Below are 18,938 nucleotides of genomic sequence, written 5' to 3' on the forward strand. Positions count from 1 at the left end.
CTCCCTGTCTCTCGCTCACTCTCTATCTCTCTGTCTCTCCCTCTCCCTCTCTCTCCCTTCCTTTCCCTCTCTCTTCATCTCTGTCTCTGTCTCTCTCTCTCTCTCTCCCTCTCTCTCTCTCTCTCTCTCTCTCTCTCGCGCTCTCTCCCTCTCCCTCTCTCTTCACCTCTCCCTCTCTCTCCCTCCCTCCCTCCTTCCTCCTCTCTCAGCTGAAGTCCATGCGCAGCAGTTCGCTCTTCTTGCTGTTGGCCTTGTTGTGGAAGGCGGCGGGCAACATGGGCAGGTTCAGTTCCCCCACCCGCCTCTGGAGGGAGCCCCTGAGCTGCACCGAGTTCCTCTTGGGCCCGTCGCCCCCCGTGCTCACCATCCGGCCCCCGGCACCTCCACTCCCTCCTCCTCCTCCTCCTCCTCCCCCACCACCACCACCACCACCACCACCTCGGCCCTCCCCAACTCCTCCACCTCCACCTGCACCTCCACCTCCACCTCCAACACCAACACCTCCTCCGCCCCGCTTCTCCTTGCTGTGCCGCAGACTCTTGACGACCAGGGCCTGTTGCCGTTGGCTGCTGAAGGCCGGTGGCTTGGAGCCGTTCACCAGGAAAGGCGAGGAGCTGGGTCCAGGACCGGGAGCTACGCCGCCTCCTCGAGAAAACCCCACCCAGGTCACTTTCCGCGAGCCCACGCCCACGCCTACGCTCACACCGCCGTCCTTCAGCGGGCCTGTGAGCGCCCCCGTGTGTCTGAGTCGAGGCAGGGGTGAGACTTGCTGGGAGGCTGCTGCTGCAGCTGCTGCTGCGGCGGATGTTGCTGTGGTTGCTCCACTCGTCCCGTTGCTGGTCGTGTTGGTGGCTGTCGTGGTAATGTTCTCCATGGCGCTGTAGAGGCGCGCCGGGGGCGTGGTCTTCTCCTCGATGGCCATCAGGAGGTCCTTGAAACGCTGGCCCGCCCGGCTTTCCAGGTGCATCCTGGGAGACATCATGAAGGCCTTGTCCGAGTAGAAGGTCTGGAGCTTCTCCAGCTTCTCGTCGCCGTAGCGATGGTTGCCGGGCAGTTGCTGAGGAGCGGGGGGAGGCTCCTCGCCCGAGCAGTCGTCCGAGTGGGAGGGGAGAAGGAGCACGTCGGGACGGGACTGCTTGACGGACAGAGGCGACGGCTCTTTGATGGTGACCGCCGTGGCGTCCGTTGTTGCTATGGGGATGTCGCAGGGGGAGGAGTCACACAGGTTGGAGCCAGATCCCTCCCTGCATGAACACTTGGGTGGAGAGACTTAGATGCAGACACACACACACACACACACACACACACACACACACACACACACACACACACACACACACACACACACACACACACACACACACACACACATACATAATGACACCTCAGCAAATAACCAGTACTACGTATAGTAGTAAAGTATAGTACAATAACCTATGCTACGCAGGACCCTTACATTTAAGCATTGCTTTGGTTGGCCTCTCTCTCTCTCTCTCTCTCTCTCTCTCTCTCTCTCTCTCTCTCTCTCTCTCTCTCTCTCTCTCTCTCTCTCTCTCTCGGTCTGTCTGTTTGTCTGTCCCTCTCTCTCTCTGTCTCTCTTTCTACTTCTGACTGTCTGCCTGTCTCTCTATATTTCTATCTGTCTGTCTGTCTGTCTGTCTGTCTGTCTCTCTGTCTGTCTCTCTGTCTGTCTCTATTTCTGTCTGTCTGTCTGTCTGTCTGTCTGTCTGTCTATTTCTGTCTGTCTGTGTCTCTATTTCTATCTGTCTGTTTGTCTCTTTTTCTATCTCTTTTTCTGTCTGTCTGTCTGTCTGTCTGTCTGTCTGTCTGTCTGTCTGTCTGTCTGTCTCTCTCTCTCTCTCTCTCTCTCTCTCTCTCTCTCTCTCTCTCTCTCTCTCTCTCTCTCTCTCTCTCTCTCTCTCTCTCTTCCCTCCTTACCTCCAGGGAAGATCAGCTCTCTGGTGTCCATGGTAAGGGTGAGCTCCTCGTCCGCTGTCCCGTCCACAGAGGGTAGGGATGGCGACGCCCCCCGCTGCTCCGTGCTCGCCCTCTCGACTCGCTTTTCCCGGCTCGCTTCCTCGCCCCTCTTCCTGCCACTCAGGCTCTCTCTCTCCTGTGATTGGCTCCTTGGAACTTTGCTTGACTGCCGGCCACTCCTCCCATTGGCCGGCTCGGTCAGGGGAGGGTCCAGATTGTTTTGTTGTGCTCCATTGCGCTCCTGAATCGAATGGAAATGAACAATTACAATTTTCCAATCACGGAGTTTCAGACCAGTTGCAGTAACGGTTTCAAGTCGTCGTAGTGAGAGAAAGGACCCAGGGACATGTGGAAGTGGAAGAAAAACTAATAGTCATAGCAGTTGTACATGTTTATAGCAATCTTTAGCCCTGGTATTCTTAATAATGTATTATACATCAGTATTAATGTGTAATAGTAATGGTGGTGAGCATGGTTCAGTCAGCAGCAATAGCCCAATTAGAATTGTAAGTAGTTGCAGTGGAATTTGTGTTTTCATTGCTGGTAACACTATTACCAGGGAGACTGGATAAGGATAATACTAATGCATAACTAGAAGCACTCAGAGAGCGCAGACCTCCGCCAAGGAAGCTGCTTGATAGAACATTCGACTATGTTACACCCTAAGTCTTTCTGCCTTCTTTTTGTGGAATCCCCGCAATTCAATTTCTAGTCAGTAGGGGCGTCTAGATATATAGGCCAGCAATGGTGAAGAATCTTTTAAAAAGTCCTGTTTCCGGTTTGTGATCCGGATTACCACCAGAATTGAATCACTTGTTCCTTGGGCCATTACTAACAACTCCACAAAGTTTCGTCCAAATCAGTTGATTAGTTTTTGAGTTATCCTGCTGACAGAATCTTTTAAAAAGTCCTGGTTCCAGTTCGTGATCCGAATTACCACCAGAATTTAACAGACAGACAGACAGACAGACAGACAGACAGACAGACAGACAGACAGACAGACAGACAGACAGACAGACAGACAGACGACCAAAAACATTACCTCCTTGGCGGAGGTAAACAATGGATAATACTCCTAGAATCTCTGCTATTACTGAACGTAGTTCGAACTTGGGGTACCAAACCTGTAATCTGAGCCAGGCCCCTTTGTCGTGATAGAGCACACTCACAAACAGGGCTCTAATACCAGCCTACTGCCCAAATGCTGGTGAAATTTCAGTTTGGCTTGTAGAAACGACCAACTTACTAGCCACTTTGACCCATTAGTGAGTGCGTGTTTGACTAGTAAGATTCATATCTACTAGCCATTTTGGCTGGTGGTGAAAAAAAGTTAATTTAGGGCCCTGCTCACAACCATAGTGATGGTCACACACACAGTGACAGTCAGTGATACTTGTAATGCCGTCATATCTGTGTGTCACTCATGTCATGTCACCTGATGCTGGTTCTTCTGTGGGATGTTGGTCTTCTCTCTGATCAGGCTCTTACTGGGCAAACTCCATTCACTGGTCTCTGCTCTCTGTGGAGAGGGGCAACAGGCTTTAGTTTGCTGTGCGTGTGGGAACGCACCATTATCTACATGTGTGTGTGTGGTCAACATGTTGTGATCAGCTATTTAGATGATTCATGAGTGTCCTTTCAGGTAGGCTACTGTCATTTTTATATGCATCTTTGCATTCCTTCATACAAGGTCATCTCTTAATTAATTAACCCATTGATGCCTGATGTTGCGTTGACCCTGGCGCCTGGAGGCTCATGAGATTTCAGACAATTTTATTAAGAATCTCTGTTTGTTTGAGATGAATGAACACATTCTAATGAAAGATGAGGGTCTTAGCATTTAAATGCAACTTAGTGCGTATTTTTATGTGCTTCAGAAGCTGAGATATTTAGGTTTATATAGGCTGAGGGCAGCTTTTCTTGAAAAGGGCTCAGGCATTTAGCACCCTTTTTTGCAGGTGCCTTAGGCGCGCGCGTGTGTGTGTGTGTCTGTGTCTGTGTGTCTACTACCTTCATAGCTTTAGCTCCCCTCTGCTCCCTCTGCAGCCTCTTGAGCAGCAGGTGGTAGACGGCCATGATGGCGGACGGCCTGTTGTTGACGACCGTGTGGATGACGTCAGGCAGGCCGTAACCCTGAGACTCCGACATGTAGTTCAGAATGGAGTTGTTCAGTTCTTCCGGTCGTAACCTTGGGGGAAAAAAACAATGCAATGGTCAGGGCCGGATTAAGATGGCCCGGGGGGGGCCCTAGGTCACAGGGAACAGGCTACTGTGGGCCCCCCTGGCAGACAAATTTCATGACGAAATGACATAGACAGTGTCGTAATTACAAGTAGGAATTAAGGGTAACATGGCTGCCGGCTGTGGAGAGGAGGACTAACAAGTTTTAGAGCTGCACTCGACCTTACACACAGTAAAAACTGCAGTGTTAATGCAACACTAACAGAGTCGATTTAACACCTTCTAGAGTTTATTTGGTCCCCGAATACTCTCTAAAGGTCATGATACACGGGGCAACTTTTAGGGCAATGTTGCTGAGCAACGTTGCCGGGCGATGGTGCAAAGAGCGTTTCCCATTGATATTCGGCAACATTGCTGGTTTCTGAACGTCTTTGATCGCCTCTGGCAACTTTTTGCGAGAAGCCAATCAGAACGCGAGAAAAACGTCACATGACCTCCTGTGAGCTTCAGATCAAAAAATTCAAAACAACATGGCGGCCGTGAAGCGACAGAAAACGAGAGAGTCCTGGCATCTTTTTACATGGGTGAGTTACATGTCAGTGCTTCAAAACGGCGATTTCTGCAACTTCTACAGTAGTACAAATATGGTCTGTACTCACAAAACGATGCATTTGAAAGTTTGTACTCAGTCCAGGAGTTTATTAATACCAACACAAGCTGAATAGCTTCTCTGCTTCTCTGCTACAGCTGGGTCGAGGTTACTTCCGTCATCTGGGAGCAGCCCCCTATACACACACCATAGAACTCTGTGCCCTTCTTTGTTGTACAGTATATGAAGAGCTCTTTTCCAAAACGCTATATCCACCATTTTTGACTTTTTGCATTTTAATATTGAAATTGACTGTTAACATGTTCTATCATCTATGTCTGAATTCTTGCCATTTAAATATTTTGAGAACATACTTTAAAACCTCTATAAAATGCATTTTGCAATGCATTTCAATGGAGTGCCCAATACACAAAAATCTATTTCCCCACATTCTATAAAACGGATATATCTCATTTTGGAAAAGAGCTCTTCATATGTTGCTCGATTTCCATTGTGATCAATGAAGTACCTCTTCTCTAGACTTAATTAATGCCACTCTGATAAATTGCTTGAAGAAATCAAGCTCACACGAACAGAAAATTAATACAGCTTCCATCAACCTTTCAAAGTAACACAACTCCCATGAACCCCAGAAGACTCCAACTCCCATGAACCTTACAGCAGAGCAATACAAAGAAATACAATTCCCATGAACCCCTGAGTTTAATACCAATCCCATGACCCTTTCACTGGAATACCACTCCAATGGGTCTCGGAGGTGACAAATGTGAAATCAGGTGTGTTGCAGGGTAGCGTCTTATAGAGGTAAGTGTGTTTGTACTGTAAATGATGCAGATTGAGAGTGGAGATACGAGTGTCCTTTTAGGTGACTGAGCAGTGTGTCACATTACCTAGTCTTACTGTTGATGTTGTAGAGCGAGCTCAGGTGTGGGTCTAGTATGCTACCTGTTCTTGATATCTGAAGTGTTACCTGGTCGTGTAGGTGATGGTGTGGAGATGTGTTACATAGTATATCCATATCCTTGCTTAAATGTTGGATATGAGTCGTCCAAGCTCAATTACCTTCTTCAATGTTTATTTCAGATTTTCTTGTTGGTGATAATCTGGAGATCGTATAATATGTGGGCTACATAAGATTTGTCACCTGTTCTAATATATGAGGTTATCAGATATGAAGTTCTCCGATTTCACGCGTGTCACCTGCTCCTATAGGTGTTTCATGGTGATACAAACTGTATATAGAGGTGTTTCCCTGTATTGTAAGGAGAGAACACATTCTCATTTCCTTGTAGGCCTATTTGTATACCATGAGGTGTAATGTATTTTTTCTGTTTATGTAATTGCATTTCTGTGGTGTGTTTACCTGCTCCTGTAGATGATGGTGTGGAGATATCTCATGTATACTACTTATTGCCGTGTGGTGTGTAGCCTGGCCCTGCCCTCCTAGTGACACAAAACTTTTGGTGTTTGTGCTATCTCAAAGAGCTTTGGAAGTCAATGGCAGTCAGGTTAGTGCAGTGTTTCCCAAACCTTTTCAGACCGAGGACCACTTTGTCCCCCCAAACATGTTCAGGGACCACCTGTCAACTGAATTAACAGTTGACAGGTGCTAAATTGTCACTGCTAATTTCGATGCAGATCACTTACTTTTTATTCACATTACAAGCCTGTCGTATTGTGGTGAAAAGTGACTTCAGATATGTTTAGCTTTGTAATAATGTTAAAAATATAGCCTACTGCAGGCTAGTCTTGGAAAAGCAGACACCCCCTCGCGAACCACCTGAGCTCTGTTGCGGACCACCAGTGGTCCCCGGACCACACTTTGAGAACCACTGGGTTAGTGTTTACCTGCTCTTGTATGTGATGATGTGGAGATATCTCGTGTACTACTCCTTCTCTCATGTATGCTAGTTATTGTTGTGGTGTGTTTATACATGTCCTTGTAGGTGATGGTGTGGAGATATCTCCTGTATGCTATTTATTGTTGTGGTGTGTTTATACCTGTTCTTGTAGGTGATGGTGTGGAGGGGTCTCTTGGCGTAGCCCTCGTTCAGCCACTTCTCCTCCATGGCTGCTTTGATACTTGGCCTCTTCTCAGGGTCCGGCTCCAGCAGACACAACACAAACTGCACCGCCACTAGAGAGAGAGAGAGAGAGAGAGAGAGAGAGAGAGAGAGAGAGACAGAGAGAGACACAGAGAGACACACAGAGAGACACACAGAGAGAGACACAGAGAGAGACAGAAATACAAATACATAGGTATTCAGGATAATTGCTACCCAATAAAAATAGCACCTGTTGTAGGGTTTGTTTGCTAAATCATAGCAGAAGAAGATATTGTCTCTGACCAGAAGATCAGTTCTGCCTCACAAAAACATTGAATATACTGTAACTCCTCTTTTTAAAATTTAGACATTTTGCCTCTTCCTGTTGCTGTATGGAAATACAAAAATCCATAATCACTCGTTCACTAAAATGCATTTTACTGGGCTGAATTACGAATTTGTTTGCTTTTCATTCAATTTCAATGATGACATCCAGACCATAATTTTTGTATTTCAGACAGATCACTGCTCACATAACCAGAGACGAGATGAGCGAGATGATAACGCAGAGACAGAGAGAGGAAACAAAATAGCACACAGCAAGAGATTCATTTACACTGCAATTATATCGACCTCTTGTTAGCCGGCTAAATAGACTGTGACAGTAAGATAATGACCCAATAGGCCAACATTAATAGACTTTAGTCAGTTAGATCACATGAAATAATCATGGGATGGCCTTGCTTTGATAGGTTGCTATTGACTTGATGGGGTAATAATGCATAACGTGATAGGCTAGCATTGATAGGTTGTTATTGACTTAAGAACGTGATAGGCTGGCATTGATAGGTTGCTTTGGCTTGATGAGGCAATACGTACAACGTGATAGGCTGGCATTCATAGATAGTGATTAGTCATGGCAAGAATGATCATGACATCGGGTAAAGATGGCTGTCATATGATAGGACGAGTCATCTGCTGTGTGTTCGGTCTCTCTCATCGCCCAATCACAGACACACCAGTGTCCCATGCACAGTGTTGAAAGAAAATGTGTGCGCACAGACACACACAGACACACAGACACAGACACAGACACAGACACACACACACACACACACACACACACACACACACACACACATACACACACATACACGCACACACACACTGATGACGGTATGTTTCCACTGCACGCACGACTGGAGAAGCCTCCCCTGCGTTGGTCAGTTATGTCACCGTGTGCTGACCTCTCCCACGCCATGTGGAACACAGGACAGGCAGATAGACAGACAGGCAAGCAGGCAAGCAGGCAGGCAGGAAGACAGACAGGCAGACAGGCAGGCAGGCAGGCAGGCAGGCAAGCAGACAGACAGACAGATGCAGACAGACAGACAGACAGACGGACAGACGCAGGGGTGGCACACTGACATAACATACGGCCAGACAGGCAGGCAGGCAGGCAGGCAGACAGGCAGGTAAGCAGATAGAAAGGTAGACACAGACAGACAGACAGACAGACAGGTAGTCAGTCAGGCAGGCAGATGCAGGGGTGGCACCCTGACAGACGGCCAGACACACAGGTCGGGTGGCACCGGCACCAGAGTGTTACGCAAGGCCCTGATCCGGTAAAGAGGGTGGAAGTGGAGCGGTGAGACGGAGCGCGTCGGGCAGCCAGTGACGAAACAACGGAATGTGCCAAAAAGTGAGCCTGAGGTGTGTGTGTGTGTGTGTGTGTGTGTGTGTGTGTGTGTGTGTGTGTGTGTGTGTGTGTGTGTGTGTGTGTGTGTGTGTGTGTGTGTGTGTGTGTGTGTGTGTGTGTGTGTGTGTGTGTGAGTGTGTGTACTAGAGGTCAAGCGGTGGCAGCTTGACCTCTAAATACACGCACACGCGCACGCACGCACGCACGCACGCACGCGCACGCACACACACACACACACACACACACACACACACACACACACACACACACACACACACACACACACACACACACGCACACACGCACACACGCACACGCACACGCACACGCACACACACACACACGACATGCCCATACACCCGATACACACACAGCCAAGTCCTGGCAAGGCACTGAGTGGCTGTGACTTGTTGTTTTTCGAGGAGAGCTGAGACGTCAAATTTACACATTTGCTGTCACTCTACACTACACCTGGCCATTGAGACCAGTGTGTTGTGTTGTGTTGTGTTGTGTTGTGTTGTGTTGTGTTGTGTTGTGTTGTGTTGTGCTATGCTATGCGTAGAGCTGTGCTGTGTTGTTGTGTTATGCGCTGAGAGTGTAGTGCTGTGTTGTGGTGTGCTGTGCTGTGTTGTGTTGTGCTATGTGTTATGGTGTATTGTGTTGTGTAGTGCTACTGTATGCTGTGTTGTTCTGTGTTACCTTGTTACCTTTGGTGATGTCGGAGGGGATGGTGTTGATGTTGTGTTGATGTTGTGTTGTGTTGTGTTGTGTTGTGTTGTGTTGTGTTGATGTTGTGTTGTGTTGTGTTGTGTTGTGTTGTGTTGTGTTGTGTAGTGGGTCATTTCACGTGAAATCAGACACTTTGGGACCCGACCGACCCGGATTTCAATCACACTTGGTGTGCCTTTTTAGTAGCAAGGTAGCACCCCAGAACTGCATTGGTTTGAATCTGACACTAATATTAAGGGAGAAACAGACTAGGAAAGGTTCACATGTGAGGGTAGGACACTATACATTCAGCCTTGAATATATCAGTCAGTGTTAGTCACAAAAAGATGCCTGTGGTGTTGTTTGAAAGCTCTTTTCTGGCTCTACATATTACACAATCAGCTTGGAATACAACAACTCTCAGATTATGAATTATGATAAATTGAAAAATTAAAAATTGAATATCTAAAAAAGCTTTATTTTAAAATGGCCAGTTCCTTGTCCAAACGTAGCCGGCAATGTCATGAGCAACACCTCAAATGCTGGTGTTTGGTTCGTTATTCATTTCAGAGAGAATTTGACTCACAAATATGGCATCATACAGACCACTTACTAATAATATGGTAATACCATAGTAGCATCACATGACAAAAAAAAAAAAAATGGTCAGTGTCCATGGTCCCAGGTTTCAGAAACTAAGGCAGATGTCCATTTATACACACCAAATGATGATATGTGAATGTTTGAACATTCCTTATCTGTGTACCTGTGCCATCTTCCCTTTACCGTACTTTAAAGAGATAATCAATGGCTACACTCTCATTTTGTACTCTACCAGTGCATTTGAAGCAGCAGCTGTGTCTTTTGTAGATAATGTATAAGTACCTCCCGTTGCAGTTACAGGTTCCACTACCAGAAGCACATCCTGATGATCCAGTCTATCTGGTCTGAAGGGAAAAGTGAAGGATGGAGATGGTCCATGAGGATGCAGGAAGTTCAGTTTCACCTCTCCAGTGCTCGGCATACATTCCTCAACAAACACATGCTAGCCACCAGTTGCCATCATATACAGCTACAACATACCCTTTGATGCTTGAAAATGTAACACATTCCTTTACTGAGCTCACTCTTTTAACTCTTATCATCAAAAAATGATGGATAAAAATTGGAAAAAAATAGAAAAAAATAAAGCACTTAGTGGTCTGTGGAATTTCACCTTATTTTTGGGAAAATGTGTCCTGCATCAACACATAGCATAGGCATGTCACACCGCAGGAAAATGGAGTCACACCACAGGGAATTCACTGCATTATGGCCATTTTAATCCTTTTGTATACATGACTGACATCTGAGCTCATGCTAACTTGATAATGATATTGTGTTTAATCTTAATATGTGTTTTCATTAATAAAAAAAACTTTTTTTTCCTCCTATAAGAGCAGTCACACCACAGGACACCATAAAATGAACCTAAGCATTGCGTGACAGAAAGATTGCAATATGAAGACATATTAAGAGGTTAAGAGTCACCTTAAACTTCCACAGCACTCTCCAATAACTGGGGTACTGACTGGTTAGGAGCCAGTCTTTAAGACCCTTGTAGTTGGCCTTGCAGCTGCCCATTCACAAACATTGACATACATGTCACCCCACAGGACGCAATTTGTGTTACGAAATTGAACTTGTAGTTAATATTACTGTCTTGAGTTTTTTCCACATTCACATATCTTAATCTAAAGTTAAGATTTATGCAATCATGCCAAATGCTTCATACATTATTCAAAATGTTGTTGGTTAATTTATATATATATTATTATATATTGTTTCATTAATGTTACAGTCACACCGCAGGAAATTTGACATATAAACCTTTACATAAATCTTAACAAAAATGTTTCTTCTCATCTAAGACTAATATGAAACATAATTTACCACATCTTCTTTCATTGACATTTGTTTTTTAAAGGAAAATAACAGTTTTGTAGGTTTTTAACCAATGTTACGAAAAAACAAGGCGTCACGTCTCCCACCCACTTATACATTATCTACAAAAGACACAGCTGCTGCTTCAAATGCACTGGTAGAGTACAAAATGAGAGTGTAGCCATTGATTATCTCTTCAAAGTACGGTAAAGGGAAGATGGCAAAGGTACACAGATAAGGAATGTTCAAACATTCACATATCATCATTTGGTGTGTATAAATGGACATCTGCCTTAGTTTCTGAAACCTGGGACCATGGACACTGACCATTTTTTTTTTTTTTTTTTTTGTCATGTGATGCTACTATGGTATTACCATATTATTAGTAAGTGGTCTGTATGATGCCATATTTGTGAGTCAAATTCTCTCTGAAATGAATAACGAACCAAACACCAGCATTTGAGGTGTTGCTCATGACATTGCCGGCTACGTTTGGACAAGGAACTGGCCATTTTAAAATAAAGCTTTTTTAGATATTCAATTTTTAATTTTTCAATTTATCATAATTCATAATCTGAGAGTTGTTGTATTCCAAGCTGATTGCTGAACACCACAGGCATCTTTTTGTGACTAACACTGACTGATATATTCAAGGCTGAATGTATAGTGTCCTACCCTCACATGTGAACCTGTCCTAGTCTGTTTCTCCCTTAATATTAGTGTCAGATTCAAACCAATGCAGTTCTGGGGTGCTACCTTGCTACTAAAAAGGCACACGAAGTATGATTGAAATCCGGGTCGGTCGGGTCCCAAAGTGTCTGATTTCACGTGAAATGACCCTAGTGTAGTGCAGTGTTGTTACCTTTGCTGATGTCGGAGGGGATGGTGTTGTGTTGTGTTGTGTTGTGTTGTGTTGTGTTGTGTTGTGTTGTGTTGTGTTGTGTTGTGTTGTGTTGTGTTGTGTTGTGTTGTGCAGTGCTGTTACCTTTGCTGATGTCGGAGGGGATGGCGTTGATGTTGTGCTGTGTTGTGTTCTGTAGTGCTACTGTATGTGTAGTGCTGTGTGCTATGCTGTGCTGTGCTTGTGCTGTGATAACTTGTTACCTTTGCTGATGTCGGAGGGGATGGTATTGATCTTGTGTTAATGTTGTGTTGTGTTGTGTTGTGTAGTGTAGTGCAGTGCTGTTGCCTTTGCTGATGTCGGAGGGGATGGTGTTGGTGTTGTGTTGTGTAGTGTAGTGTAGTGTAGTGTAGTGCAGTGCTGTTACCTTTGCTGATGTCGGAGGGGATGGTGTTGATGTTGTGTTGTGTTGTGTTGTGTTGTGTTGATGTTGTGTTGTGTTGTGTAGTGTAGTGCAGTGCTGTTACCTTTGCTGATGTCGGAGGGGATGGTGTTGATGTTGTGTTGTGTTGTGTTGTGTTGTGTTGATGTTGTGTTGATGTTGTGTTGTGTTGTGTAGTGCTGTTACCTTTGCTGATGTTGGAGGAGATGGTGCTGTGTTGTGCTGTGCTGTGCTGTGTTGTGTTGTGTTGTGTTGTGTTGTGTTGTGTTGTGTTGTGTTGTGTAGTGTAGTGTAGTGTTGTGTTGTGTTGTGTTGTGCAGTGCTGTTACCTTTGCTGATGTCGGAGGGGATGGCGTTGATGTTGTGCTGTGTTGTGTTCTGTAGTGCTACTGTATGTGTAGTGCTGTGTGCTATGCTGTGCTGTGCTTGTGCTGTGATAACTTGTTACCTTTGCTGATGTCGGAGGGGATGGTATTGATCTTGTGTTAATGTTGTGTTGTGTTGTGTTGTGTTGTGTTGTGTTGTGTTGTGTTGTGTTGTGTTGTGTTGTGTTGTGTTGTGTAGTGTAGTGTAGTGCTGTTGCCTTTGCTGATGTCGGAGGGGATGGTGTTGTGTAGTGTAGTGTAGTGTAGTGTAGTGCAGTGCTGTTACCTTTGCTGATGTCGGAGGGGATGGTGTTGATGTTGTGTTGTGTTGTGTTGTGTTGTGTTGATGTTGTGTTGTGTTGTGTAGTGCTGTTACCTTTGCTGATGTTGGAGGGGATGGTGTTGATGTTGTGTTGTGTTGTGTTGTGTTGATGTTGTGTTGATGTTGTGTTGTGTTGTGTAGTGCTGTTACCTTTGCTGATGTTGGAGGAGATGGTGTTGGTGTCGTGTTGTGCAGTGTTGTGTAGTGTAGTGCAGTGCTGTTACCTTTGCTGATGTCGGAGGGGATGGTGTTGATGTCTCCGTTGACCATCTTCTGGTGCAGCTGTTTGATGTTGAAGGGCTCCACCGTGAAGGGCAGCGTCCCTGTCAGCATGGCAAACGTGCTCACACCACTACACACACGCACGCACGCACGCACGCATACACACACATATACACACACACACACACACACAGAATGTGTTTACAACTCCACGTACCACTACACATTCATCATTGTGTAGTATGACTTACAATGAATATGATTACATAGGCCTCCAAACACAGGTAGACGTACTGGAATTGACCTCAGAACTGCATGCACATCAATGAGTCAATCAACACCCACAAACCCACACCACAAATGCAATAAAAGTAATTTTTTAATAATGTTTTTTTTTGGCTCACACTCTCAAAAAGTGGGGGTGTGTGTATACCAAGAGGCAACCTTCCAGTCGAAGCAATGACGACAGTTTTTGAAGACAGCCCCCGTCATGGCGGGGACTGGCTATGGAAGAAGACTTTCAGGAAGTTTGAAAATCCCATAGACTCCAATGGAAACCAGATTTTCACACTTCTCATGCTCATAGCTTGGTTTAAATTGTCATTTTCATCATCGTCAATTGTGTTGTTTTCGCAGACAAGCATACGTTGTGACTATTGCTACCTCCGCCAAGGAGGTAATGTTTTCGGTAGCATTGGTTTGTCTGTCTGTCTGTCTGTCTGTCTGTCTGTGTTTTGTCTGTCTGTCTGTCTGTTTGTCAGCAGCATAATTCAAAAACTAATCAACGGATTTGGACGAAACTTTGTGGAGTTGTTCGTAATGACCCAAGGAACAAGTGATTCAATTCTGGTGGTGATCCGGGCCACAAACCGGAACCAGGACTTTTCAAAAGATTCTTCAACATCTAGACAACCCCTACAGACCAGAAATTGAATTACAGGGACTCTACAAAAAGAAGGCAGAAAGACTTAGGGTGTAACATAGTCAAATGTATCATGCAGCTTCCTTGGCGGAGGTCTGCGCTCTCTGAAGGCTTCTAGTTAAGTTTTTAAGTTTTACCATATTAACTGTCATTCAGTAAATCAGAACAGAATCTCAACTGTCACTTTCTCTCAACATTCTAGTCTTAACGAGCACCTAAAACTACCATTCTAGAATTCTATTGTTCAGCTCTTCAATGCAATGTCGTATACTCATGAACGGCGTGACGTTTTCCATGTGCGTTACGCCCATTTGTGGGGGAAAACAGGCAATGCAAGTCAATTGGTGGTGTTGGGGTTTAATAAACGAAAGATAAGGACCTGTAGACTACCGTTGCTCACGTGCAACATGCTTGTGTTGACGGCTGTTGAAATAATATAGCCAAACTGCCGTGACTGAAGCTTGTACTGTGTTCATTTAGGCTAGCCGATGTAGCATATAAGTTGACGAGACATTCGGTTTGTTTTCCCCCTTAAATGGGTGTAACGCACATTTTGGAGCAAAGTACCCGGATGGTCGTTCATGAGTATTGTCCTTCAGTGGCTGGAATGTTCATGACAGCCAGTTGCTTGGCTCAATGGGAATGCTGCTGGATTAGAGATATGGAGGTTGAGAGTTCGAACCCCACCCAAAGCCATGTTGATTTTCAAAATTATATCATATGCAGTGTTCCTTAGCCAACTTCAAATATCATGTATAGTATGTCATTTAATATCAATGGCAAAGGGGCTGGATTACAGATATGGAGGTTGAGAGTTCGAATCCCACTCGAAGCCATGTTGATTTTCAAATTATATCATATGCAGTGTTCCATAGCCAACTTAAAATACCATGTATGTCATTTAGTATCAATGGCAAATGTGCTGGATTACAGATATGGAGGTTGAGAGTTCGAACCCCACCCGAAGCCATGTTGATTTTCAAAATTATATCATATGCAGTGTTCCTTGGCCAACTTCAAATATCATGTATTGTATGTCATTTAATATCAATGGCAAAGGGGCTGGATTACAGATATGGAGGTTGTGAGTTCGAATCCCGCTCGAAGCCATGTTGATTTTCAAAATTATATCATATGCAGTGTTCCTTAGCCAACTTAAAATACCATGTATGTAATTTAGTATATCCCCAAAACGCAGAGCTACAACACTTTCAAGATGGCTGAATCCAAGATGGCTGAATTGTTTGGCCCATAACTTCTGACTGGGTGGATGGATTTTTTCCAACATTTCTTTTAGCTTTGTTTTCTCAATAGTACTTTGTTTCATCTCTGCCCCAAAAGGCAAGCCCGCTTCCAGCATTTTCTGTGAGAATGCAATCTAGTTTTAAATGCTTTCCATTGTACACATAGCTAAGTGTAATGTTTAGAGACTATTAAGGGTGTGGTTGGCAGTGCGGACCCCCTGGGAGGTGGGATTTTCAGCGTCTTGTGCAATAATTGCACCCATATTTGAATCTGGTGGTCGCGAGCCGGTGGACTGTAAACCAGGGCTATTCAATTAAATGTCAGCGAGGGCCAGTTTTTCAAATTCTTCTCAGTAAAGGGGCCGAACTATATGTATGTATTGTAGTTGTCGACTGTCAATTAAAAAATATGGGAGACTTCATTGAAGTGGGGGGTCCGGGGGTCCTCCCCCAGAAAGTTTTGCATTTCTTAGATGTAATTTCCTGCATTTTAACGTCCTGTGTCCAGTTTCAGCTCTATACAGAACCCATACTTTTATCTCCAAATTCCAAAAAAACATTCTGTATTTCAAAGGGCTTGTGGGGACCAGAACCTTGCTGTCCAAGGGCCAAATCTGGCCCCAGGACCGCCATTTGAATAGCCCTGCTGTAAACGATGCTCAGGTGCTCTAAAAAGGCATTCTTCATTCGGTTACATTTATACATGGGATTTTTTTTTTTTTTTTAAATATAAACACTGTGTTGTAAGGAGGGGCAAGACACTGGCAGCCAACCACGTGAGCTAATGTTTTGACCAACAGCGGTTTCCAACAATCAGAGGTGGAGTTGAGCGCAGCCAGGGTCGCGCAGCCAAGGGAAAACAAAAATTGAGAACCCATGTATTGTACGGTCGATGTATACTCACACTGACCACACGTCCACTTTGGGCCCGTACTTCTTGTGTGCGAGGAGTTCTGGGGCAGCGTAGGCGGGGCTTCCACACTGTGTGCTTAGCAACTCGGCAGACATAGACTCCGCCTTCAGAGTATTACTCAGGCCAAAGTCTGTAGTGGACACACACACACACACACACACACACACACACACACACACACACACACACACACACACACACACACACACACACACACACACACACACACACACACACACACACACACACACACACACACACACACACACACACACACACACAGCATTTTTGAATTGTGCCTAATAGCTAGCATTCACATATAAATTACTTTACGCATGTCCACACACACACACACACACACACACACACACACACACACACACACACACACACACACACACACACACACACACACACACACACACACACACACACACACACACACACACAGAAATAAACTCAAGTGCTTCTTATTCTCTAATGTGAGGGCGGATGTGTTGCCAGGCAGGCAGCTATGAACAGGGCTCTCGTTCCAGAACACCATCAAGCCTTCCAGAACCCATATCTATAAATCTCACTCCTTACTCAGAACAAGGCACAATATGCAGACACATTCGCACACGCACGCACGCATGCACACATACGCTCATGTGCAAATGCAAACACACACACACAACGCATGAAAACCCTCATACATGCATGCATGCAAGCACGCACGCGCGCACGCACGCGCGCGCGCACACACGCGCGCACGCACGCAAACACATACACCCTCACGCACGCGTGCATACATGCATGCACACACGCACGCACACACAAAGCCTCTGGTAATGGTCTTTTTTGTGTAATTATAGATTGCATGTACGGCAAACACCATGCTAAAATAGGCATACTAAAAGCCTGGATCACAAAACTATACAGTTCTGAGTTACAGTACACAAGTGAATCAGGTACGAAACTATAGCAGTTAAGGACTCGCTCATAACTTTACTGAATACTGCACGGCTGGGGTTCAAAGTCAAGAACGTTTTTGTGGGTTCACAGGTGTGTGTGTTGTTGATGTGTGTATTCATGGGAAGCTGCATTAAAGTATATGTGCCAAATGTGTGGGAAGGTGCGTGCGTGCGTGCGTGCGTGCGTGCGTGCGTGCGTTTGATTACGTGTGGTTGTTGGGCCAGTTTAGCATGTATGTACAGGGAAGCCGACAGAGGGGTACAAGGAGGTCAGTTGTCCCAGGCCCAGGGAGAGGAGGAATTCGCTCCTTATTACATTGTACGTATTGAGTGTGGGGCCCTTTCAGATGACTTCGTCCTGGGCCTGGGCCAAAGTTGTCATCGGCCCTGTGTACACTCGCCTCCAAAAGAGTTGTCGCCTACCCATCTGTTTGGAATAACAGCTAATAACCTGACTTTCAATTAATCACTTGGCTTCAGAAGTCACTCATATGAAAGCTACAACCCTCTCGAATGAAAATGTATGTACAAAAATACATTTCATGCACCAAAGAAAGATTGACCCTTTAATGAACACAGACAGGGCAGATTTTGACAAGACAAAAGTTTTGTCGCCTATCGAACATAATGTGAAAATGAGCAAATAAGTCACTTCAAAACACTTCAAATATGCAGATCGGGTGTCATACTTAATCACTGATTCACTCACACCTCTCCAGAAAATCAACTTTGGCCTTAGGTGTATGTTTAGGGTCATTGTAATCATGAAAAGCAACACAATGAAAATCAATGGAGTTCAATGAGATATGGTGACATATCCGCTATTCGTAGAGCAATACATTTTTAACTTCATGATGTAATCAATGATAAAAGCCCTCACACACCATCAGCATGCATGCAGCTCCACATAAGAGCTGTATCCCTCCCATGTTTGACTTTAGGCACCATGTATTTTTTCCAAATTCTTCACCTTTAACACCAAAGAAGTCTCTCCCACTGTCCTGTCTCAAAAAAGCCAGCCAAGAGTATGTCAGGCCTAATTCTGACAAAAATGAAGGCTAATGGGACTCATACTCTGAAGTCAAGATCCCAAGATCAACCATTTTAGAACTGATAGCATCAAAACTATATGGTGTTGGAGATGAAGAATATGAAAAAAGAGAAATGGTGCATAAAGTGAAACATGGTGCAGATACAGCTCTTATGAGGAGCTGCATGCATGCTGCAGGTGTTTGAGGGCTTTTATCATTGATTAAATCATGAAGTTAAACATGTATTGCTCTACGAATAGCGAATATGTCACCATCTCTCATTGAACTCCATTGATTTTCATTGTGTTGCTTTCCATGATTACAATGACCCTAAACATACACCTAAGGCCAAAGTCGATTTTCTGAAGAGGTGAGAATGATTCAGTGATTAAGTATGACACCCAATCTGCGTATTTGAAGTGTTTTGAAGTGACTTATCTGCCCATTTTCACATTATGTTCGATAGGCGACAAAACTTTTGTCTTGTCAAAATCTGCCCTGTCTGTGTTCAATAAAGGGTCAATCTTTCTTTGGTGCATG

The 18,938-nt window shown here is 44.9% G+C and overlaps 1 protein-coding gene across 1 annotated transcript in view; it reads right to left on the bottom strand.

Moving 5' to 3' along the window:
- Window positions 1-205: 205 nt before the first annotated feature.
- Window positions 206-18,938, bottom strand: part of LOC134468195 (hormonally up-regulated neu tumor-associated kinase homolog A) — a 35,543-nt gene continuing 16,810 nt past the window's right edge. Inside the window, exons 4-11 of the mRNA XM_063222134.1 lie at window positions 16,406-16,544; window positions 13,338-13,465; window positions 6,770-6,905; window positions 3,988-4,165; window positions 3,413-3,496; window positions 1,939-2,218; window positions 496-1,269; window positions 206-402 (exon numbers count right to left, since the gene is read on the bottom strand). Coding sequence (XP_063078204.1) covers window positions 206-402; window positions 496-1,269; window positions 1,939-2,218; window positions 3,413-3,496; window positions 3,988-4,165; window positions 6,770-6,905; window positions 13,338-13,465; window positions 16,406-16,544 — 1,916 coding nt within the window. The remainder of the gene's footprint in view (window positions 403-495; window positions 1,270-1,938; window positions 2,219-3,412; window positions 3,497-3,987; window positions 4,166-6,769; window positions 6,906-13,337; window positions 13,466-16,405; window positions 16,545-18,938) is intronic.

The sequence above is a fragment of the Engraulis encrasicolus genome, chromosome 18 (genome assembly GCF_034702125.1).
Source record: "Engraulis encrasicolus isolate BLACKSEA-1 chromosome 18, IST_EnEncr_1.0, whole genome shotgun sequence".
Classification (NCBI taxonomy): Eukaryota; Metazoa; Chordata; class Actinopteri; order Clupeiformes; family Engraulidae; genus Engraulis; species Engraulis encrasicolus.